We start from the raw sequence: 25,344 nt of genomic DNA on the forward strand, positions 1-25,344 counted from the left end.
TATGATCACCCAATGTACCAAAATTTCAACCACAACTGATCTCACTCCTAATAAATATATCAAAGTGACATCCACTTAAGCTTTTTGGGCTTATGTGAGAGTGAAAAATTATTTTAATTGAGCCTTAAGTTTTGGGCCCTATGCTTTTTTAATCCAAATCAATATGTACTATAAATGTTAGGGAAAATAATACTTTATCCTCGCCGAAGTTGAATACATTATCTGATTCTACCTCCTATGTTTAAAAATTGACAATGTACTCAATATAGAATTTTTTTTTTTTTTTGGGCGCAATGTAGCCATTATGTTTATAGATTCAGTCTTTTTGGACAGTTTGCAGTACATGTGCGCCTCATGTGAGTTTTTAGCATATGAAAAGTCTAAAATGCCCCCTTAAGAAATATATATCAACCTTTTTTTCAAAAAAAAAAAAAACAAAGTTGGCCATTTGGTTTCTGCCATCACCAAATGCCCATGGGGTGGCCAGCAGCCACCACCATTAGAATTTTATTTTTTTTTCCCTTTTTTCTTTGTTTTTTTTTTAAAAAAAAAAAATAAAAATAAACATGGGGATTTTGGGAAAATCAGAGGTGAAGTTGAGCTAATTTCCGCATATTTGGTGCTTAAATGTCACATGCGTCACACGTGGGCGGCCCACCGTCCAAAAAGACGGAATTTTTAAACGGAATGACCACATTGCAAAAGGAAAAATTTCGGGAGATATATTGTCAATTTTTAAATATTAGAGGTAGAATCAAAAAATGTGCACAACTTCAGAGGTAAAGTGTAAATTTTCTTAAATATTACTATTTTACTTTGTACTGTATCATCATGCCACATGTATCAAAGCACTACCAACAGACAACCTAGTTCCTTTCCCTCTTCTTCCGTGAACAAATAAAATAAAAAATAAAAAATAAAAAATTCAATATGCTAGTGATGAAGTCTGGTGCTTTACACTCTTGTTCATTATATGGTTATATTTTGGAGGCCAACAGATAGGCCACCCGAGGGTGGGGGAACCCTTGAATAAGCAACCCGAGGGTCCCTTGGATAGGCCACCCCAGGTCCTGCTCTGCAGGGTCCCATGAACTCCAATACAACCCCTGATGGGTGGGTGATATTTCTCACCACCCCTTATGTGTATAGTCAAATATTGCCATTTGATAAAAGAAGAAAAGTAAGGCTACGGTCTCTTCTTTGGGCTTCACTTTTATGAACATGTATGAGTGCATAAATCTTGGCACTTTTTTCTCAGAACAGAAGAATCCCACAAGTTAGATTGTGCAAAATAAGAAGAAGAGGGATAGTGGGAAACATTCCAACAAGAGGGTACAGATATGAGATTGAGACATGTTAGATCAAGTTAGATTTGATAGGTGGGATTGATATGTACGAGACATATGTCCTCGGGAACATCAACAGTGGTGGCCACCTCCACACATACATATAATCATGGACTGGGAGGAAATATTTGTTTGAAGAATATACTGAGAGGTTAGTTTTATTGCTATTTCACTATTACAAAATTCAATTATTATGGTTTGACTACATACAAAGATTATGAGAGTGCAAGTGAAAGGTAAAAAGGGTAGAGTTGAATTTGTGATTCAGATGACAATGAGGTAGTCAATAGGATTGGAGTGTGGAAAGGCCACCAAAGAGGAATATATATTTAAAATCAAATTCTAGTGTAAACTGAGTATTTAACAATCTCCAATAAAAAGCAAACACTTCAACTTGAAACACCAAAAAATAATACAACCATTCACACCAAATAATTTTTTTTCTCTTGACAAAATACCCATTGATAAAACCACTAGAGTTACTGTCTTGATTAATTTTGGAGATTTCGGTATTGAGAGGAACAGTCTATGAGATTGATTTGAATTAAAGATACTATATTTTCATCTCCATTGTATTTAGTGTTTTTACCTGATGTGTTAAATTTTATTAAAAGCCAACTTTCATAACATCATGATGGAAGATGCTCTCATATATTAACTAATGGGAGGGGTGGTTTGGAATGGTTTTACCATACAATACTGTATGGTCCTGATCAGTCATGCATATTGACCCCACATGATGGACGGTTGGATGCCTGCCCTGGCTTGGAGTGCTACAGATGCCACATTGGTTATATGATCTCTACATAGTGCCCAAACTAGAAAAATATGAACACTGAAGAATAATAACTCATGTCCAACACTCTCCCAAAATTCTTCATAAGTCTATTTCTAGCACCTCTAGAATTCCTCTTTAGTTCCATGCAGTGTTTACACATTACAAATGCACATAAAAACACAAAATTTTTCACGTGGAACTTTTACATCTTTAGAGAAAACACTAGTTTCTCATTTAACAATCAAAATATCTATATCCTCAACTTCTCAACACGCCAAACAAGACTACTATTCTAGCATTTCAATAATTACTACACTAACAACAATTTTGACTATAATGTAAGGTGTAGCTTATTTCATGACACAATTGATATCCTCTCTTGTCCGGACGTATATTGGTCTCGTTCAAACTAATATCTGGTCAACACGCACTATCCCTCTCCTTCATTTGTCAATCGCCACATGGCACATTCTAGTCCTTTTGATCACTTTCTCGTTTAGATGGAACCTCCTTTTGGTCCAAACTTGACTCATATGAAAAGTGGTCCCCAAGTTTGTCTTACATCCTAACAGATCCTATTGTGATCTAGACATTACTCAATTAAAACATTTTCATCACGTTTACCCTAGATTCGTTCAGACGAGGTCCTCCACTCGTCCGAGCAGGGCTCTTAATTTAATATTTTCTAAGTTTCTAAGACAATTTTTTAACCATATTTGACCCAAGATCTATTAGGTCAAGTCATACTCAATTTATGACGTACCTATTTACCTTCAAATAAAATATCTTTAAGGGTTAAAATCACTTTACCTCCCTAAAGTTTCAAGAATTTTTCAATTCGAATCCTCATGTTTAAAAATTGACAATGTACCCCCCTAATGTTTCAAAAATTTTTAATTCAGACCCATCGTTACTAATTTCCGTCTAATTGCACAAAAATCATCACACGTGCATCTCACGTGAGATTTTGATGTTCTCTATTCTAATTTTGTCTTCTTTAAAACCTATGAAATTACATAATTACCCTAAATTTCATAGGTTTTAATGAGGATAATTACGTAATTTCTTAAGTTTGAATGAAGGCAAAATTGGAATAAATGACATCAAAATTCCACATGAGACGCACGTAAGATGATTTCCATCTAATTAGACGAAAATTAGTAACGGAAAGTCTGAATTGAAAATTTTTGAAACATTAGGGGAGTACATTATCAATTTTTAAACATTGGGGTTCGAATTGAAAATTTTCTGAAACTTCAAGAGAGTAAAGTGAATTTTCCCCCATCTTTAATTTAAGTTCTTGTTCACCTCTCCCCCGGGCGTTTGTTATACATAACCTAATAAAAATAAATAAATTTCATAGATAAAAATCCCACCTTAGAACACACCAATTTTACCTACTCCTCCATACATTCAACTTTCCCAACTAGAATGGCTAGATTTATTGTAAGGCTAACGAGCCCAGCCCAAGGGTCCATGAGCCTAAAAGTGGGCTCAGCCCTAACCAAGGACGGGCTCACCAAAAAAGCACGCAGATGGAAATACTTCCCTCAAGAACCCAAGCTCCCCAAAAAGGCTTACACATGGAATCACCCCCCTTGGCTGAGGCCCCAAACGAAAACAAACTAAACAAGGAATCAAGATCTTACCTATTAATAACTTTGCCAGACAGGATACCTCTAGGCATCTTGCCCCATGGTATATCAACAGATGGCACCATTGTGAGAATGATAGTGCTATTCAAGCCATTGTACTCTAAAAGATAAAAGACTACCCATGGTGAACATTCGATCCAGGAGCACTCAGAAGGCCCATGTCGGCACTGTCAGCGAACCGAATCCACAAAAGAATCAGGCAAACCCACAAGTTAAGCTACAATCAAATCCTCAACCCAATCCCCATATCAACCCTTGGGAGAACTCTCAAGAATGTCTCCTCGCTATGGAGGCCCAGCCTAACCATCTTTCAGAAATGATTACTCTTCTACTTCAACAAAATTTTTGAACTGATGCAACGACACAAACCCAACCTGAATTGCGATGGTGATGCAATTCACAATGTTCAACAGAACCAAATCCCAAAGTTGACGAAGAGGACAGTGAAAGGATCACAGGAATGACATTTAGAAGACCCGTAAGCAAACACACCGTCAAGAAGCCGACGGATGAGTAAATAGTTGCAATTATAGACCAAGTTTGATGAAGTTAATAAGAAAGTTGATGGAGGGCACCCCACAGCAGCCAACAACCTCCTTTGAGAAAGCGCATGCCCTTTTTACCAGGAAGGTGGTTGAGTTGGCTCTCTCGTCAAAATTTTGGGTTTTCCCAATTGACTTGTATGGTGGGAAAAGAGGCCCTGAGGACCACATCAAAACATATCAGGCCAACATGACGCTACAAGGAGCCGCAGATGAAATTATCTGTCGAGCCTTCCCCTTGACCTTGAAGGGACCCGGTCAGAGATGGTTCAACAATCTCCCGTCAGGGTCAATTGAAGCATTTGCCAAACTAGGTAAGAGTTTTCTAACTCATTTCATTGGTACTTGCCGACAGAGAAGGCTGGAGGCATATTTTCTCACAATGAAACATAAGGAACATGAGTCCCTGAAGGACTTCATGGCCGGACTCAATCAAAAGAAACTCTTAGTAGATGATCCCAACGAGAAGGTGGTTCACCCCACACAATCTCTTCATGCCAGAGTTAGCGCAAAGAGCCCTAACAACCATCCAAGAATTCATGAGTGAATTTGAAGAATTCATCAATGCCAAAGAAACAATTAGAGCCTTCACGGAGCAGGCCGAACGAGCTAAAATGACAAACAAGAAGCTGAAAGACCCTCCACAAACGAATGGATCAGGGGGAGAAAACCGCCCCCGAAGAGCCGAGAATCACTTCAAGTCGTTTCAGTAGAGACCTACACTTGTCCGATGACAACCTATAGGGTTCACACTAATCAACACTCCGGCGACGGGAGTGTTGACAATTCAAGGCAATCTGGAATTCAGACGGCCAAGACAAATTAAGTTGGATCCTAATAGTCACGGGAAGGACATGTATTGCAAATTCCACCGAGATTACAGTCATGATACAGAAGACTATTTCGATTTATAGAGGCTGGTAAAGAGATTAATTAAAGAAGGGAAGCTACAAAGGTTCGTGGCTAATCAAGGGACACCACGACCACAACAGGCACGCCGGAAGCCCAAGCAAGATGACTGACGAAACCGATTCCCAAAGATGCCAAGCCCTCAGGGGAGGCGAATTCAACCCAGACAGGAAGGTGCACTTCCAGCAGGCTTAGGTGAGGGAGGTTATATGTGCTTGGAAGACCTACAAAGATTTGGAGGACTAAAGAACTCATTATCACCTTTACTGAAAAAGAAGCCAGGGGAATATAGCACCCCATGATGACACCCCTGGTAGTAACTCTTCTGGTGGCAAACTACATTACCAGAAAGATCCTTATTGACAATGGCAACTCAGTAGACGTACAGTTTATGCCAGCCTTCGGTCAGATGAACTTGGGGCGAAACAAGCTGCAGGTAGTAAGCTCCCAGTTGGTGGGGGACAGGGTTTGTCCTGTCAAAACAATTGACTTGCCTGTTACAATAGAAAGTTCTCCTTGCCAAGTCACTACAAATATATATTTAAAAAAACAAAAAAACAAAAAAAAAAATCACTGTGATGTCACATAGAAAGAGCTGCACTAGAGTATCCAGTTGTTTACCTTGCCTCTGAAGGGATTTCTTGTCTCTGAAAGGCAGGCAGAGATATTTTCATCCTTGATATCTTTTTGGAGAGAAAAGTTAACATTGTTCATTCTACTTCATCCGAGAGAGCAATATAAGGAATCCTGCTGAAACCAAGAAGTATAAGACCAGCACAAATTAGTAAACCCTGTGCCGAATTGGAATCTTGTTTGGTTATTCACCATCTATGGCCTCTCTCACTACCTTCTGGCGCTGAAGCTTCTGGGTAACAAAGAGCACTCCTGTAGTCTCCTTTATATTTCCCTAGAAGAAAATTCGAAGAACTTATATTTAAGTTTCTTCAACAAAACTCTCTACCTTTGAATGAGTCAGAGAGTTGCCATTCAACCTTCACCAATATCCTCATATCATTCTTAAAGAAAGCACATTCAGGCAATGTAGAAAACATAAAAGGCTGTGAAAGTCTTGGGGAAAAGGAGTTAACAATGAAGAGCATAATAACCAGAAGGTACATCAAACCTCAATCAAATGGAATGAAATATCCATCAATTTACATCAAGATGCTTTGACTCGAAGTTCTCTCCCAAAATTTCACATGACATACAAAGTCCTCAACGATTATTGGTACTATACACATACTCCTGCATGTAAAACCATTCAAATCTATAAAAGCATGGCTCCCAAGACTTGCTTTAATCTTAACTGATATAAGATAATCTGAATTATCATTTTCTGACATCCTTACTGAAACAAAAGAATACACGTATCCTCCCTGCAACAAAAACCACTTCTCAATTACTTTCCTGCAATCCAAGAATAAATTGGCTCAGCCACAAAACTGATTTATAGACATCCAATGGAGATATCTTAATCACCTCAAAGGAAGTCAAATACTCTCACTTAATTCCCTGACAGTGACTGAATTCAAGATCAGAATCAATATTTGAGAAACTCATTCCTTCACATAAGCCCCAACGGAATTTGCTTGATCTTCTTAACGCTGACACTGTTCTTACATCATATGTTACATTGTTTCTTCGAGATAATCTCAGCCCACCCTGCAGGAAGGCATGGGAATTTAATTTCAACATTTCTGCTGTGCAATAGAAAGCGAGAATATATTTTAAGGTGTTACCCATGCTATCTCTGGGGATTCAGAGACCCTAAGTTGAAGTCGCTTCACTGAAAAAAAAATATATCAGATGGGCGTATGACAACTAAAGCAATGAAAATTTAACCAATGGTAGTCCAAAGAATCACAAAAGCATGTATAATGTATTTCAAAGCCATAATTATCACTTATTTCTGGCAAAAGGACTCAAATGTCAAATCACACTTCAGATGAAATTGGAACAAAATAATTGAAATGAAGCATGTGAATTTGGAAAGCACCGAGGGAAACATCTGAGAGATATTTGCATCAAGAAGTATGGTTGAGCTTATAAGCCTGGGCATCCATAATAACTTTCTTTTTTTCGAGCATGGTATCAAACTATATCCTAGATTCAAAAATTCTAGTATACCAACGCATGAACCACTTACATCTAGCATTGAACCAGCAACAACCATAAGAATTATAATATACTTCCAAGTGTGATGGCAAGTGAGGAGCAAACATATCAAATACTAAAGTATGTAAATGGAAATGGATGCCATAAGTAGTAAACATAACATCCAGGAAAACTACAAGAAAGAGCAGTTTAGATAAAGTTTTTGTATACTTAATTAGGGGAAAAGTTTCACCTTTTAAAAGATATGAGAATCTGGAATTTGTGAATGTCCAGCATGACCTCATGATGAAAGCTTCATCTTAAAAGATCTCTGCAATATAAAACTGAATACAATTCTAAAGACCCAGGCATCAGTTTTCAAATCAATATGAAGGGTCAAACTGCATCACAGTCGCTGTGTGACTGCAACAATATCCAGCACCTAAATGGAAAGGAATCAGTAGTAACATTTTTCTTTTCACAGTTATGTTTATGCATATCTCTCGTGGGAATGGTTAGCATCTCAAGAAGAAGATAAAAGATAAAAGATACAATAATGAGCAAATAAATGGCCGTTTAACAAATTATCCATAAATCATCTTGGAAGCAATGGAATGACAACCAAAAAAACAAGTAACCACTTCCATAGAAAAGTGTATTACAAAAAGACTTTTTGTTTTCTTAAATATAATTCTAAGACATCTAATTTTCTTCATATGCCCATTTAAAGGAAAATCTCCCTTGCTACTCTAGTTCTCTCATGGCCACACAATTGACCAGCTCTATATCAAAAATTACAATGAATAGCCTATGGCTAATTTTAGAAGAATTGTTGCTCCGCAAAAACAATGAGTAAGCTTTGAAAAAATGGAAAAAGAAAAGGATCTATTGGGATCCAAAATTACATCCCATTTGTGTAGGATTGTTAGACAGCAACATCTCTATGATATCTCAGACAAAATGGTGAGTAGGGTATTCATGCTCATATCCATTATAATCGTAATATAGCCTTTCGCCCTTTGCAATATCACGAGTAGCAACCAAAAAGACTCGGCATTCACCATTAACACTGTATCTCACACATTTACAATTCTGCTTCTTCCTACCTTCCCTGCAAAGAATTCAATTCATTTTAAGCACGGGGGACATCAATATTCTCAACTCAAAGGTAAATCTTAACACGAGGAGTGATGGCAATTTTATTATGTGAAGTTCACTGGAGATTATAGTGCACAAGTGGTGCTGTGGGTGAAGAAAAATATAGGACAAGGTAATATAAGAAGTCATACCATTAGAATTAAGAAAAGTTCTTTTGTTTTCTTTTTTGGATTTAGCCAGCGTGGACAAACAAACAGAGATAGGTTGAATGGGCTTACAGAGTGTGATTGTTAATGCCATTGATAAACCGCACAATGTTCCCGCGTTTATCAGGGCAGATGACCAAACTTTTAGATGGGTCGTTTGCCAAGAGAAGGGTCATCATACTATCACAATCATCATGTTCCCGGTTTTTAATATAATCCACATCACCCGTGTACTCAGCAATAAACGTCATATCCTTAATCTGGCCATCAGCCTCCACTGTATAACTACATCACGAGATCACAGCAAACCTACTCAATATACAGGTATCATAAATAGTTGCTAGCTCTACAAATGAGTTCAAGTTAAGGTACCCTTCACATGAATCAAAAACTACAATAAGGGGAGCCCATTCGCCTTTTTTACACATAGCTCTGCACTGTTCCAAGGTGTCAGTATCTTCTTTGGAAAGAACCTAACAGAAAAACCACAAACTATAACCAACATTCTAGATGGTAAAATAAAGTATCATCAAGTCCCAATAAAGAGAACCAAAAGTTCGAACGGGAAAGAAAATTGAAAGGGAAATTTCAAGTTCAAACCTGCATTCCACCGTTTTCAAACTTGGCCTGGTTGGCTGACCTAGGCACCATGCCAGGCATGTAAGAGAGATCATCACTGAATTCCATGTGCAGTGCTGTCAAAGCAGTAGCAAGGGAACCCATTTGTTTCAGCCTTTGGGCTGGATCTTCTGTAGGAACAAATGGTAAAAGTCTCCTTCTTTTCTTTTGTAACACCAATGATCCTGAACGTCTCCTACGCTTTCTAGCATCTAGAAGTCAATTGAGAATAAACATAAGAAAAGCATCAAGTTACAATCAATAATCAAATGCATGAGAATAAATATGAAAAATATAAACTAACTGCTTTAGGATTTATATGGCATGATCTCTGCTAAAAAAAATGCTCATACAATCAAAAAGTAAAAAAGCCATATGAAGACAGAAGACGTTAGCTTCATAAGTATGCATTGTCCTTCTTAGAAATTTTTATGATATTAAAAAACTAATTGGTTTAGGATTTATATGACAGCACTATTGCCCCCACACAAAAAAAAAGAAGAAATGAAAAACCTACAAATAAGAGAATAGATGCTAGAATGCTCCAAGAAGAGCCCAAGTAACCCAAGATTTATGCATTAGGGTATCAGCACTTGCAGCTTTTTTTTATCAAGCATATGAGTCATATATTTTCAAATATGTATTGGGAGCAATCTACAATAAGACAAGATTTCTGTTCAATCCTAGCAACTTTTTGATTGACTACAAAAAAGAATCATGTTTCACAATTCTACTACATTAGGAAATGTTCCACTTATATCATAGGCCATTTTTCATAAACTTAACCCTTGTAGTTTCTCGCCTTCCTCTTGTGCCCTCATCTTGAATTATATCACTCCCTTTTGACAATGAAATCAGTGCTATTCATTCAACAAAATCCACTTTTTACCAACTTTGAAGTTTCCCCTATCACCAAGCAGTCTCATCTACTTTTGCTAAAGAATTAAATGAAATTTCATATCAAGTAATTTAGCTCAATTTTTATCACAAAATGGAAATATCTTCAACCCTGATTATTGTGTGGCCAAAACAAGAATTACCATTATCAAGCACTAAATTTATAGTCTACTTGGAATTTATTTACATTTTAAAAGTGTATGCTTAAGTAGCTATCTAGAAACACCTTTCTGATTCATCCACCAGTACCTAAGAAAATGATCACTCTTACATATCAAATGATTGAAACCGTTCAATCATCTTCATGCCCTATTTTTTCAACAAAATCAAATTGAATATGTACATCATGTTCGAGGAGAGTCTCATGAAGGAGGGGTGGCCGTGTCTGCTGTGGGAGAGACATGGCCGTGGGGATGTCCATTGGGAGGGGGTGGCAGCACGGCCACCCCTCTGTTGTAGGAGGGGATGATCACGCAGCCACCCCATCTCCTCTAGGGGGGTGGCTGTGCGCCCACTCCTATCTGCTATGGGAGAGGGTGGTTGTGCAGCCACCCCTATCCTACACCAGCAGGGTGGGCGCATGGCCACCTCCCACAACAGAGGGGTGGTCGCTGCCTCCCATAGGAGATGGGCATGGCCGCGCGGCCACCCTCCCCCTCAACAAACCCTCCTCATCTTTTTCTTTATTAACATCATTGCCGATGAAGCATTTTTAATGACATGGCATTTATGATATGGCATTTTTAATGACATGGGGATCCATCATGCCATGTGACAGACGTGGTGAAGCTAATTGTGCCATGTACAAGGACAGAGCTAGAGCTTGGAATGGGTAGTGGCCAAGGGCCAAAAAATTTAGTGGGTAGGGGCCACTAAAAAAAATAATAATAATAATAATAAATTAAAAATAAAATTAAAAATAAAAAATAAAAAATTAGCTTATAAAATTTTGTCTCCTTGGGTTAGAGGAGGGGGGGGGAGGGCATGGCCAACACCAGCCACCCCAGCACCATTTCTGCATGTATACACGTGTGGCAATAATATGGGTACGAAGTAGCATTCTGCCAGAAAATTTAACAAAAGTGGGACGAATAGAGTGATTTGATAACGGATTAAACCTTAAGGATCAATCTAACCAATTTTGAACCTTAGTGAGTAATTTGATAAAAGCTAAAACCTTAGGGACTTCAACTGTATTTTCCCCTTGAAACTTAATGGAGCATATTTTATAAGTCAATAATCATTTACATTAACTTTTTGGTCTTTAAAAGTTCCAAAGGGTTGTAAGATGTAAGTGGCTTGAGATGAAGTAGTCTTTTGTCTTTTTTGTTTCTTTAATGGAAGCATAAGGATGGGTTTTAAATCAAATAAGGTGGCATCTTGACCTTCAATTACATTACTCAAAATAGAAACTTGAAGGACTAGAGAATACAATTTGCAGTTGGTTAAGTCAGTAGTTGTACAAAAGTTCTCTTAACTCATGCTTTCTTTTTTTTGCCTCTGATGACACATCAACTCCTCTTTAGAAATCTATGAAAATGGATTACCACATAAAAATATCAAATGTTTTACTACTCAGGTTGCACACACATAAAAGCATGCACACATGCACCCATAAAAGGAGTGAGGGCCTTTCAGAAGATCATGTAAAAGAGATGAACAACATGAAGAGGGAAATAGTTAGAAAACATTGAATGAGAGATTAGGCATCATTTTTTCTAAATCTTGGAAAATATTACAAGTTAAAGGAGGCCAACAAGTGCAATATGCATATCTTAAAATAGATAGATTCAAGAGATCAACAAGGAAAATCGCTAGATGACAACAAAAGGTGCACTAGACCCCCTAACCTTCTTAAGGCATAGGGGCATTTTTTTTTCATAAGTAATCGACATATAACATTAAAAGCGTAGCTGCGTAAGGCACGCCTAAGTATACATAAATTATACAAGAGAAAGCACCTAATTAGAAGGAGCAAAAAGAATAAAGAATTCACTATAACTATTTCCATTCCGGAACTGCATACAATCCGCCACCCACGCATCCTTATAAATGAATAATTCTGAAAATGAGAACTTTAAAGGTTGTTCCCTACACCAAACATCATGCCAAAACCGCACCTTAGTTCCATCTCCTACCTCATACCTCACAAATTTAGAAAAACCTTCCCACTCCCTCCTTATACATTTCCACACTCCCACACCAAAGGGCCCCCCAACCTCCTTAGCACATCAGCCTTCCCTCAAAGGCTCAAACTATCATACTTAATGTCCACCACCAATCTCCACAAGTCCTCCCTCTCCATAGTATACCTCCACAACCACCTACCCAAAAGGACCCGATTAAACTAAATCAAAATTTTCACCCACAAACCCCCTAAAATGATCGGAGTACCACTCCTACCGGAATAGGGAACAGGGAAAAATAATACATCAGAAAATTAGAAGTAGTACTTTTTATCAAAGTTAATCTACCTACCTTTGATAATTAAAGCCTCTTGCAACCCGCCAACTTATGTCCCATCTTCTCAATAATGTCATTCCAAATGGTAGAAGCCTTATACGGAGCTCGCAAAAGAAGACCCAAATACTTCATTGGCAAAGAAGCCACTCTACACCCAAGAATGCTAGCCAAGCCTTCCACATCACCCACATCGCCTACACAAACAATCTCTGACTTAGACAAGTTTATCTTCAATCCCGACACCCCTTCAAAACATATGAAGAGGCATCTCAAGTTACAAAGTTGTTCACAACTAGGCTCACAAACGATCAATGTATCATTTACAAACAACAAATGCGACACAATCATTTCCTCATGATTCTTTGATCCCACCAAAAACGCAGATAAAGGTCCCCCCTATCCACTGTTGTAGACATCATCTTGCTTAATGCCTCCATAACAACCACAAACAATAAATGAGACAATGGATCCCTCTTTCATAATCCACGTGAACTACTAAAAAAGCCAAAAGAAAACCCATTAATAAGAATGAAAAACCACACAATAGAAATGCAGTAATCTATCCGAACTCTCCATCTCTCCCAAAAACCACATCTTTTCAACAAATATAATAGAAACTCCCAGTGGACATGATGATATGCCCTCTCCAAATCCAATTTACATAATATTCCCGACTCTCCAAATTAAACCCGACTATCCAAACATTCATTCGCCTCCCAATACAGAGTCCATAATTTGTCTACCTCTAATAAAGACATTTTGAGAACTTGAGACAATCTTCCCCAATACCGACTCCAATACTTTAGAAATAACACACCTCCCACTAAACTGATAGGAAGAAAATATTTAATTTCCACCGCCCCAACTTTCTTTGGAATAAGAGATACAAAAGTAGCAATGAAACTCTTCTCAAATTTCCCTTGGCTAAGGAACTCCTTGAACACCGCCATTACTCGGGATGTGTTCATGGTGAGGAGGGGTACCCTCGCTGTGTAGCCCAATCATTGGACCAAGACAAAAATTAAATAACAATTCTAATCATAGTTCAGATCTTGTACATGCGCAAGAAGCATTTCCAAAAATGGTAAGACGTTCCTGCATCCCTAAAGATCATTTCTTTGCAAAAACATATACAAAGTAGATCTCATTGAAAAACATTCTATTGTCTTGTATTTGAAATCCTAATTTTAAATTAAGCGTTAAACAATAATAAATTTTTTTTCTTAGAATAAGGCGGATCCTTCAGAGGAATCCTTGCGTGAAGCCTGAAACAAGTTCAATAAAAATAATCAATAAAATTAACAATGATCAAGCGCAATGCAACTGATCAAACACCGTACACAAAATCACGAAAAACAAGCAGAGAAGCGATTCAAATATCAATAACAACAACAACGACGACGACGACGATGATGATGGTATCGAAACCAGATGATATCAATAGAATTTCACCTTGAGGAGACGCAAACTTGCCTTTCTTATCAGTACACTTCTGAATCCGAAAGAAATCGATAATCTTCTTCTGAGAGAAACCTAGTAAGCAATAAGAAACGCAAAGACATTGTCAAATTTCACATTCCAAAAACACAAAAGAATGAGAAGCAACGAAAACGAAAACAAAGAAATCCCTACTTCTTACTCTTCTGCGACCGGAGCACTTGGGGCAAAGCCAGGATCCGATGGGGACTCTAACGACGATCGGTCGTAGACATTTCATGTGGAAGCCTTTGTCGCACTTGTCGCAGAGGAGGAGCTCGTCGGCCCGGTCGCCGGAGCCGCATTGCTGGCAGCTCGCGTCGCTGTAGTCGACGCGCTCCACCACAGCGTGCCGAGCCTTCGCCATTACCTCCGCCATCGGCTTGAGCTTCTTCGGCGGCGGAGAAGGCGGCGGAGTCGGCCGGCGCGGCGCCTCCGTGCGGCGGAGAGAGCCACTGAAGCGGATGAGCCGCTTAGCCGTGGAGGAGGAGGAGGACGTGGCTGGAGCCATGGGACGGGGACAGGCTCGGTGTTTCCGAAATGGCCGAGGGCAGAATCGGAAACGTGGTACAGAGCAGCTCTGTCTGGGAAAACCGGAAAATGGTGTCAAAATGTGTGTTCTTCTTCTCTCTCTCTTCTTCTTTTTTCTCTCTCTCTCTCTCTCGCGGGAAGACCGTGGATACTACGTGGCGAAAGATGATTGGGTGTCGTACTGCTAGTGTGCTTTCCTTGTGAATCAGTATACGAGTTTCTTACAATTTAGCCGTTTGGAATAAGCAACGCCGAGTAAGTCCCACGTAATGGACCTACGTACCGCGGAGTGGCCACATTCAACCTAAACTTTGGAAATTGCGATTTTAATAAAGGCAATTTTAAAAATTGTATTTTTAAAAATATAATTTTTAAAATTTTACTTATTAAAATTGTAAAAGTATTTAGTAAAACATATTAAAAAGTATTTTTTATCAAATATTTGTCATGCAAAATTGTAATTTTGGTTTAAATTTGTGCTTTTTCAAATATGCACCTCTAACTTTGCTTATAGAAATCGTAATTTTTTTAAAAAATTTTAGATTAAATGTTTTTTTAATCGTAATGTCAAACGCCTTACATTTTACAATATCTTTTAAAAACGCAAATTATTTTTGCGAAATCGCAATCCCAAATGCACCATTAATAACTTACCATATACCATGAGACAATCCATGGAACAGGATTCTCTCCAGTTCAAATGAACTAAATAATATCCAGTTAGTTATAGTAGATGGATACTTTCCCTCCACTATAACTAACTGGATATTCTCTAGTTCAAATGAAATGAAGAGAACCATAATTCTTAATCCATGGCTTTTGGACACCTTGAGTTTAAGGGGTTATCCATAATTGATTGAATTAGAAATAAGAATAGGCCCTTTTTTTTTTTAAGGCCCGCTCAACTCATCAAGCATTAGGTGACTTCGACTTAGGGCATGTTTGGGATTGTGTTTGAATGGTCTAAAAGTGTTTTTTAACACTCAAAAAGTACCTTTAACAAACAAACAAAAAAAAAAATCTTTTCGTAAAAAAATTAAAACGCTTTTAAAGGTCCCAAAAAGCCTAAAAATGGCCAAAAAATACTTTTAGCAAAAGCTTAAAAATGAAATTTTTGCCCATAAGCTCTTTTTGACTTAAAAACTATATTTCTCAAACTCAATCTCAAACAGACTCTTATATGGTTGTTTAAGGCCCTTAATAAAATGAGGCTTTCAATTAATTATTATACAATAAATGTTTTTTCCAAGAAAAATTATTTAAGGTTCTAAAATGAAAAAATAATTAGTAAAGAGTTTCTAATTAAGGCCACCAATTATGATAAAAATACTAAATACTAATGGAAAGTTCCATTATTTACCTTTATGGAAAGTGTCGATGTCCATAAATTCTTCAAAGTCTATAAATTTTTAGAAAGTCTCACTTGTTTACTTTTTTTTAAGAAAAAAGTCTAATTTTCATGGAACATGATCTTATCCAATTCAAATAAACTAAAGAGTGTCCAGTTAGTTATATTTTATGAGTATTTTTGTCTTTTTACTTTTTTATTTGATGGGTATTTTTTTTATTTGATGAGAATTTTTTTTTCTAATTCAAATAAACTGGAGAGGATATCCATTAATGAAAGTCTCCAGCGTTAATTTGAATTAAATGCTGATGGGAAGCCTTATAAAGTGCATTATAACGCCCCCAAAATTAATTAACTATGGTAATTAATTCAGAGTGTCATTCGTAGCGGTCCCAATTTAATTAACTGGTAATTAAATATAAGTACTACCTATAACAACAAATATCATAATAAAATGTTATAGTGCCCTGAGTAATTACTAGGTTATGATTAGCTTATTCAAAAAGTTAACCAGGTCATTATGACCCGTTTGGGATAATTTTTGGGAATTTTCAGTACTGCCCGAACATTTACCTAAAGGACACCAAACGTTCAGGAGCAAAACCAAGAAATCACTGGGTAAACAATACACCAAATGTTCGGGCAGGGGACCACGCCGAACATTCGTTGACCCAAGTTTGACCCAGTGGATAATAACCAAACTTACACTTGCAACCCTGAGCCACTGTACACACGGTACATCAAACGTTTGACCAAGGACCACCGAACGTTCACTACACTGCAGACTATCATAGCAGGCGCCCCCGGCTTTTCTCCACCTATTTAAACCCTCCCCCACGCCCTTCATAACCCTATTCTTTCTTTTGAGCCATAGAGAAACCATGCTTGAGTGTTTGGTAAGGTTTGATAGAGGATGAGAGCTTTCCTTGGAGGTCTTGCTCAAGAGAGGTAATCTTCTTGACTAACTTCGCATTTTACTTAGTTGTTACCTTGCTTAGATTTTATTCCATGGTTTGGTTGGCGTTTTTCGGGTAATAATATCATTTTTAGGTTTTAACCTTGATTTTAGCATGATTTAGCATTTCATTATCATTTAGCGTATTTCTTGTTGCATGGTAAGGTTGTTTTGGGCTAGGGTTTGTTAGAAATCCTTTTGGTAACCTAGAACCAGTTTAAAACTGCTTAGAGGTTCGTTGGACCAAGTTGAAGTTTTGCTTGAAACACTCTGGCCGAACGTTCAGCCTCGAGCCTGAATGTTCACTATTGTGCAAATTTATTTAACTCGCAATTACACGAATCAATTGTAGTTTAATGGATTGCAAATACAATCCCACAAAGAATTGTATTCTTGAAAGAGTAATTTAAATCTAAACTAATTAAATCCTAACCTAGTTCCAAAAATGTTTTGAATTTTGATTTTTTGAAATTAAAAGACAAACATAAACTAATTAAAATAAACTAAGAGATAAAAGACTAAAGTTTGAGAATTCACATTCATCGAATCATAACAACATACTTCCATGTTTATCAATATTAATCTGAAATTCTCACAATTAAAATCTTAGATATGTTTTACTATGTTTCAACAGTTAATCAAAATCATCTCATTTATCCATTCATTGCACAAATCACAAAAGGAATCCAATATCAATTAAATCATGAGATGTATCCGTAAATCACAAAAGATATTTAATCTTAATTGAAACACCAAATGTATTCGTAGAAAAAGTCACAAGGGATATCCAATCATTTAGGCAAATAAAATTAAGCAATCAATTATATGAAATTATTTTAAATCATCAAGTGTATCCTTAAATCACAACAAGATATCCAAGAATCATGCCACATATTGAAAAAAAAAAAAAAAAGAAAAAAAAAAAGAAAAAAAAAGAAAGTAAAACAATTGAAATAATAAACCCAATAAAATCAGACAAATAAAGACTTACATGAAAGTATTGATATTCTTCATCGGTGAAGCTTTATCCCCAACCTTAGTTGGAAATTTAGCTCAACATAAAAATAAAACATAAACTAAAGAAAAACTAAACTAAAAGAAAAGCTATGATTACATTCTGTCTCCAAAATTGTATCCCAAAACTAGTCTCTAGAATTGTATATATTTTCTTGAATGTAAAGAAGTCTATTTATTGGCTTAGGGAAGTCCTATAAGCCCTATTAAACCTAGATAATTCTGAAGTTTGTCTCCTAGTCAAAATAGAAGTTTGAAATCGGAATAGGATTTGTCCAGATTTGTGACCTTTTATTGCGGGGCAATTTTGGTATAGTAACCGTCCTAATTAGGAAAATCCTATTTCACAATGAATTGTATTATTTTGAGTTATATTTTCAATGCAGCTTGAATCACTTCAATCCGATATTTGAGCGGAAAGTTATGGTCAAAATATTGAGACATGTACAGAATATGAATTTGAATCCAATCCGAAATCTTATCCAATCTGAAATTTAATCTAATCTGATATTTAATCCGATTTAACATTTTTCTTGGATTTGGTTAAACTTAACCACATCATCTAGGTCTTCTCAAAGTATGCTTTATTCCAAACTTTGCATTTTTCCCTTTAAAGTTGTAGTTTTTCTTCAATGACCTACAAAACACTAAAAACACAAAACTAACACAAAATATTAAATAACGACACAATTAAAGGATTAACTAATATAAATAAAGGGCTTCAAATATGCAATATTTGGCACTTCTCGTTCACCCAAGCGTGTTTTGCTAAACGTTCGCCCATTTTGCCCAAACGCTTCGACAACAATCCATGTTTTCAAAGTTTTAGGATTATGGTTCGTTTTAGCTCGGACTTAGAACTAATATTAGGTTTTTCATAGATTTGGAGTGTTTGAAACTACTAGAGGAACCTTTGGAGGAACTTTACGACCCGGGTGAGTACAAACTCACATGCTGCTACCCGTTATTTTTCTCGCATTGCACGATTATTTTGTGTACTAAACATGCATTTTTACAACTCTCATGAAACACATTTTCGGTATGCTATGAACTCTACATTTTGTGAAAATGTGCTGCTTAAACAAGATAACGAACATGGTGAGATTGTAAGAGCGTGCATGTGAATGATGAATAAGACTAATTGCATCGTCTGACTTGGTACACTGGTACGTACGGGATAACGGCCATGAAATTATTATACATGTGAACTCTTTTAATTTTATATATATATATATATACATAAGTTGAAAAAAAAAATAAAAAAATAATGATGCCTTTTTAGTAATTTTGATTCAACCCCACTTAAAACATGTGTGTTGTTACCAAACTAAGGAATTAGAATAATTATTCAATTTCACTCTCCTATATTTCTAGTAATAGCTAATCATTGTCATAATAAAATACTCATTCCGTAAACCAAATGAGCCCTTAATCATTAAACTTTTTAGATAACTAGTGATTTAACATGATATCAAAGCTAAAAGTAATGAGATCGAACCTTGAGTTCATCTGATCACTCACAATTTAAATTAAATATTCAACGTATGAGACCTCACATATTACAAGGGATTTTGAGCTCACACATTAAGGGGAATGTTAAAATAATGATTAAGTTATTAAATTTATTTCTTCCTTATAACTAAAGTTTATGAAAAAAGTGATGATTTAACACGTTTTAGGAGCCACTACATGAAAAATGTGAAAGGTAAAAGTAAAAAGTTGATGGAGTCACTACATAAAAAATAAATAGAAAAAAAGGTAAAGGTATAATTTTTTTATGCATATTTTGGAGAGGGGATAATAAATTTAATATCATTTCTTATGCTAAACAAAATTATTCATTACCTTTACCTGGGAAGATTTAAATATAAACACTCATCTTAGTATAATCTACTAATCTAAGTACGAATTTCAGTTCCAATCATAGAGTTGTTATCCTTAATAGTGAAACCTTTTGGAAATCAAGATTACTTTTTGAGTTTTTTATTACTACCTGACACTTTGGTTAAGTGGGAGGAATTCGAAGACTATTATTATTATTATTATTATTATTATTTTGATATGTTTACATAAGAGAGGAATGAGGATTCAAACTATGACCTCTTTTTTTATAAGGCTTGATTTTTAGTCAATTGAGCTATCCCTTGAAAATTTAAAAAGGCTATTATTTAAAAATGCCTTTTGAGTTGTAAAATAAATAAATAAATAAATAATACAAAATAAATAAATAAAGCCGTAGGGCGTGACAGCCGAGGGGCAACCTAATTAGCGTAAGTTATATAAAATTTTAAACACTTTCATAGAAATCATTTTTTCTACTTTCAACCCCGGCACAATTTTACCCAACTTTTTCAATTGTTATTTATTTTTTTAAAACAAAATAAAAAATAAAAAAATTCTAAAGCAATAACATTCTATGTGATCTTTTTTTTTTATTTGGCATTTAAAAAAAAAAAACAAAAAATGGTATTTTTCTTCATAAAAATTGTCTATGGTATTTTTCTTCACAAAAAATGGTATTTTTCTTCACTTACGCGGTTAGTGAAATTCGCTAACCACCTCTAGTAGTTAATAACCATAATAATCGTTAACTGCTTTTTAAAAGAGAATAAAAAAAATAAAAAAACAAAAAGACGTCATTTCTATGGTAATACGATAATACCCTATTATATACAACATCGTTTCTAGATTTTTATATATATTTAAACACAAAAATGACGTGTTTTATGCGTGTATATATATATAAGCGGTTAGCGATTTTTCCTAATCGCCTTCAAAAGTGGTTAACGGTTAGCAATTAATACAACTAGCGGTTAACGGGTAGTTAATAACCGCTTCATTTTTCACCCCTACTAATCGCCATCCTAAATATGAGCCACCATCGTTACCACTTACCATGGTTGCAATTTACAAAATCCACACCAATCACTTGTACTACATTTGTGCTCTTCTAGCACCATATATTTCTATCTATATATCATTTGTAGTGCACAAAATTATATAAGTTAATAATGGAGTAATGTTACAAGTCTTTATTGTGTTATTTTTTAGTATTTTTAAAAATGATGTGACTATTCAAATTACTATCGAGTTTATAATTAAACATTATTGAATTTTGATTAAATAATAATTTTAATAGTCATATTATTCGTAAAGAGACTAAAAAAAAATACAAGAGAGACTTTTAAAAATACTCTAAATAACTATAGTAATGATGTAACCCCTCATTGGGCTTTACGTGTAATAGTGTCTTTAATTAGATGAGCCACATATTAATTCTCAATATTCTTCCTCCACCATTTTCTATTTATTTTGTTTGATTGTAGTAATATCTTTTTTGTTTTTGTTTTTAAGAAAAACATCTCTCTTTTTCTTTTTTTCTTTTTTTCTTTTTTTTCGGAGAAGATAAGAAAAACATCTCTTAAATGCATAGTTACGTGTCTTTCTCATAAGAATCACGGATTCTGATGCACTTGCCTTTTCTTTTCTGGGAAAGTTTTGAGAGTGACTTTTCAGTCCCAACCACAAAGGGGCTTGATGTTCCAAAACATAAATTATTATTTGGCTTGATATTGTTTCTACTAAGATTAGATAAAGCCAAAAAAATAATAATAATAAATAAATAATCTGTCTGGTTAATTAGTCAAATATAACCATAATGTACTGCACGCATTTGAAATAAATTTTATTAAAAAATATGTACATTTTATATGTTATTAAAAAAATAGACATATATTATTTTTATAAATTAAGTTGAAAAAATTTCTTTTAACTTAGTTTAGAGAAAAACTTTGTACATGAAATAATGGTCCAAAAAAAAAAGAAGTGATTTTGATTGTTGAACTTGATGATAGGTAATGCTGTCTGTTCGCCACTTGGCACCTAGTTTCCTTCAGGTATCTCAAATCGACGTGTCTCTCTAACTTGCAATTGTCGGGACTCTTAGATGTTAAGGAGCCAAGTAGCTTAAGAGAACCGGCCTAAGGATCTAACCCTTGAACCGTTTGATGATGGCTCGTGGACCAGTTACCAAGAAGTCGAGGGTAAACGGAATAATGCTACAAGTTCCTCTTGTGTCTCTATTAAGTATCTACAACAATGATGTGGCTATTAAAATCATTATTGAGCTTGTGATTGATAATTATTTGATTTTGATTTAATAATGATTTTAATAATCACATTATTCTGGAAGGGATTTAAAAGAAACACAAGAAAAACTTATAGAATTATTCAGGGTAAATGTCTTGAGGCATAGCCTATACCTTGAACAAAATTGGGTAGTAGAAATTCCTCTTTGAATTAAGCATCAGAGTGCTCTCACATATAACGTTGGCAAATCACCATTTGTTCCTTTTGTCTTGCAGGTTACTGGTGAGGTTATGGGGCAACGGTCATATTGTATCAGCATAACTAAATGCCATATTTTTCAATTTCATTTAAAAACTATGAATTGTTTTAATTTATTTCTTGAATTTTAAATTTTTTTCTAATGCTATCTTTATTTTATTTACAAACATGACACATTAGGATAATATGTACTTTAATGTGTAGCATCAATATATCTATAAAAATACCTATCATATTAGTAATTATCACTCATATATCAACAATACATAATAAAAGCAATAAAGAAATGTTATATAATTGATCTAATGGTTGGCTAGAACTACTACCATATAGTTATAAAATAAAATAAGTAATATTAGACCGACTAAACCAATAGAATTGATAGCTAAAAAATGAAAATAGGATTTAACATATAGTATTGTGATTAAAATTGTACTTGGAACTAAGTTAATTTAATTTTCAAAAATCTCCCACTTCTCTCATTTTCTTAAAGAAATTAAGAAAAAAAAAAGCACTATTTTGTTTTGGGCAAACAAAAGAGAAGTGTTAGGGGTTAAACAAATGAACTCAGAAAATTTTTTAAATTGACGTGGCAAGAGTTTTTAAATTAAAAAAAAAATGCAATTCTCTTTCTGTTGTCTGCTACTCAAGGTTTGCCATGTCAGTTTTAAAATTTTTCTAGATTCATTTGTTGAAGTGTTAGAGAGCCAAACAAATGAACCTAAAAAAATTTTCAAACTGACGTGGCAGACCGACGACCGTGAGTTGCAGACAAGAAAGAGAAAATTGTATTTTTTTAATTTAAAAACTTTTTCCATGTCAATTTAAAAAATTTTCTTAATTTATTTGTTTGGCTCTCTAACACTTATTTATGCAAAGGCTTCCTAAACCATCTCTCTGTTTTTGTTTTTATTTTTATTTTTATTTTTATTTTGTTTTTGAAGTCAACGGAATTACCGATGGGTATCGTCAATAGACAATAAACAATAAGTTTGAGACCAACTACTACAACATTGAATATTCCAACTCCCAAGTTTCCAGCCCCTTTCCCCTTCCCATCGTCTCCAAAAGTCACCCTTTTTCCTTTCCCTCTCCACAATCAAACAAATCGCCGGCAGAAATGAACCAGCCGGACCCCGGAAAGTCGCCACAGCAGCAGAAGAAAGAGCTGCAGCTGCAAGGCCCCCGCCCTCCTCCTCTGAAAGTCAGCAAAGAGTCCCACAAGATCAGGAAGCCTCCGCCACATCCGCATCCAAAACAGCCGCCAAAGTCCTTCCAAACCCAACAACCACCACAACAGCCTGTGATTATCTACGCCGTCTCTCCCAAGGTCATCCACGCCACCACCTCCAACTTCATGTACATCGTCCAGCGCCTCACCGGCCCATCATCGTCGACATCGCCCCCCGGGGCCGGAGACCTCTCCCCGGCGGCCAGGCTTGCCTCCATCGAGAAGACCAGCCCGTCAGAGAGAGACAGAGACAGAGACAGAACCAGCAACACTGACACAGTGATGGATATAGTGGAAGGAGAGGGGTTTCTAGACTTGGGTGAGGCTTATCCGGGGATATTATCGCCGGCGCCGGTGAATTTGCCTCCGATTCCAGATGGGTTCTTCTCGCCGTTGAATGACCCGCAGAACTTTTCTACTCTGTTTCATGATCTGAGCCCTGTTTGGCATAATAATGGGTTCTCGGCGAGTCCTTCGGGGTTGTTCTCAACTTCTTTGATCTCTCCATCTCCATCTTCGATGGACATGTTACGCAGATTTTTGGACTTTTAGGGTCGTTTGGGAATTTCGGAGAAAAAGAGCCTGCAATTTTGCAAAGGAAATTGGTAAAGTTTTTGCATTGACTGACTTGTTGTGGAAGAATTTTCCACAGTAACTTCCTTCTTTTTATATTATGTATTCTTTCGAGGGTAGTTTTAGTAGTTGAAAGTCTGTAAATGATATATTGCTAGTTCCCAATGGGCCACCCCGCAATTAGTAAAAGTAGCTGGTGGTTTATGTAATTTTCGGGATTGTTGGGTTTGTTTCTCTTTTAGTTTTCTGTTCTTGTCTTGATCTTTATGAGAGGTAGTTGAGGTTGTCTTTAACATTAACTCTGGGTTGTCCTTGTGGTTGGAATGATTTTTTCTTTTATTTTTCATTAGCCTAATGATTTTTTTTTTATTTTTTATTTTGGACACTTTCTAGCACTTCTTTTTACCACATTTTTCTTTCTTCTATTGCTACTCATGTATACAATCTTTTGGAGGATGATGACATTGAGACATTTATGTTGTTTCTTTGCCCAATTCTAGTTAAGGATATATATCCATCTTTGTTAAAAGTATAACTAACATCCAAAACTGAAAAGTTTTCAGTTGATCAAGAAAAATAATATCCGCTAAGCAAAAAATAGTGTGCGACTTAATCCGCCTAAATCATTTTTTGCTGCTTTGCCACACCTCCCTCCGATTAGGTAATTGTGAAAGAACCCCTTGTAGGACTTATATAAATAGGTTTCGGACTGTCCGAACACTTGCCCGAGCTAGTATGCCCTACAGACAAGGGCTATCTCACAAATACTTGATCAATTGCAAGGAATTCGGGCAAACAACTACACTATATCTCAATTTCACTTTCGAATGCTTTATATTCTTTTACACACTATTTTCATCCGCGCTCTTTTTCATAACTTTTCAGATTATAAAATAACAGAAAAATAAAAATTTAGCAATTTTTTTATATGAGCCGAAAACCGAAAAATGTTTTTCGAAAAATATATTTATTTTATAACGCGGAAACAAAAAGAACCCGAACAAGAAAAGTATAGAGATTGACTCTTTGAGCATTGGCAAAACTAAGTTAGTGTTGTTGAGTGATTGGTGTTCCTCAATGGATCCCAAACAAGTTGTGTCCACTAGAGTTCTTTTCTTGACGTTCGATGATTATCTTGTAAATTGGTCAAATCGTGTGCGCGGATAGGTAGGGACGAAAAGTCAGCTCTCATTGTCAAATTAAGGCTTTATATTGTCATGCCACCGAGTTGGTAGAGGGATGGATGTGTCATTGGCAAATATA

At 35.8% G+C, this 25,344-nt stretch overlaps 2 protein-coding genes across 5 annotated transcripts; one reads left to right on the plus strand and one right to left on the minus strand.

Annotated features, from left to right (window-relative positions):
* Positions 1-6,297: 6,297 nt before the first annotated feature.
* Positions 6,298-14,787, minus strand: LOC132166547 (probable Histone-lysine N-methyltransferase ATXR5). 4 transcript variants are annotated; one of them, XM_059577384.1, is made up of 9 exons: positions 14,239-14,787; positions 14,059-14,139; positions 9,229-9,458; positions 9,001-9,101; positions 8,701-8,913; positions 7,578-8,435; positions 6,970-7,016; positions 6,710-6,892; positions 6,298-6,606 (listed from the first exon to the last, which is right to left on the minus strand). In XM_059577384.1, the coding sequence occupies exons 1-6, from the start codon at positions 14,591-14,593 to the stop codon at positions 8,276-8,278; spliced, it is 1,140 nt and encodes a 379-aa protein (XP_059433367.1). In that variant the 5' UTR covers positions 14,594-14,787; the 3' UTR covers positions 6,298-6,606; positions 6,710-6,892; positions 6,970-7,016; positions 7,578-8,275. The 4 variants fall into 4 exon arrangements, with proteins under 4 accessions (XP_059433367.1, XP_059433366.1, XP_059433368.1 ...); XM_059577383.1 differs by having other exon boundaries at positions 6,710-7,016; XM_059577385.1 differs by having other exon boundaries at positions 6,710-8,435; positions 14,080-14,139.
* An 8,518-nt stretch (positions 14,788-23,305) lies between these two features.
* Positions 23,306-24,380, plus strand: LOC132166289 (protein MKS1). The gene has a single exon (XM_059577085.1). The coding sequence runs from the start codon at positions 23,398-23,400 to the stop codon at positions 24,058-24,060; it is 663 nt and encodes a 220-aa protein (XP_059433068.1). The 5' UTR covers positions 23,306-23,397; the 3' UTR covers positions 24,061-24,380.
* Positions 24,381-25,344: the final 964 nt, after the last annotated feature.

The sequence above is a fragment of the Corylus avellana genome, chromosome ca11 (assembly GCF_901000735.1).
Source record: "Corylus avellana chromosome ca11, CavTom2PMs-1.0".
Classification (NCBI taxonomy): Eukaryota; Viridiplantae; Streptophyta; class Magnoliopsida; order Fagales; family Betulaceae; genus Corylus; species Corylus avellana.

Bases quoted from the DNA above. Each gene is read 5' to 3' on its own strand.
- LOC132166547 (XM_059577384.1), bottom strand. From the start codon at position 14,593: ATGGCTCCAGCCACGTCCTCCTCCTCCTCCACGGCTAAGCGGCTCATC. The intron at 14,140-14,238 runs GTAGGGATTTCT...ATTGCTTACTAG, and splicing joins CGGTCGCAGAAGAGTAAGAA to GTTTCTCTCAGAAGAAGATT. The intron at 8,436-8,700 runs GTAAGCCCATTC...AATTCTTTGCAG, and splicing joins GGCATTAACAATCACACTCT to GGAAGGTAGGAAGAAGCAGA.
- LOC132166289 (XM_059577085.1), top strand. From the start codon at position 23,398: ATGAACCAGCCGGACCCCGGAAAGTCGCCACAGCAGCAGAAGAAAGAG.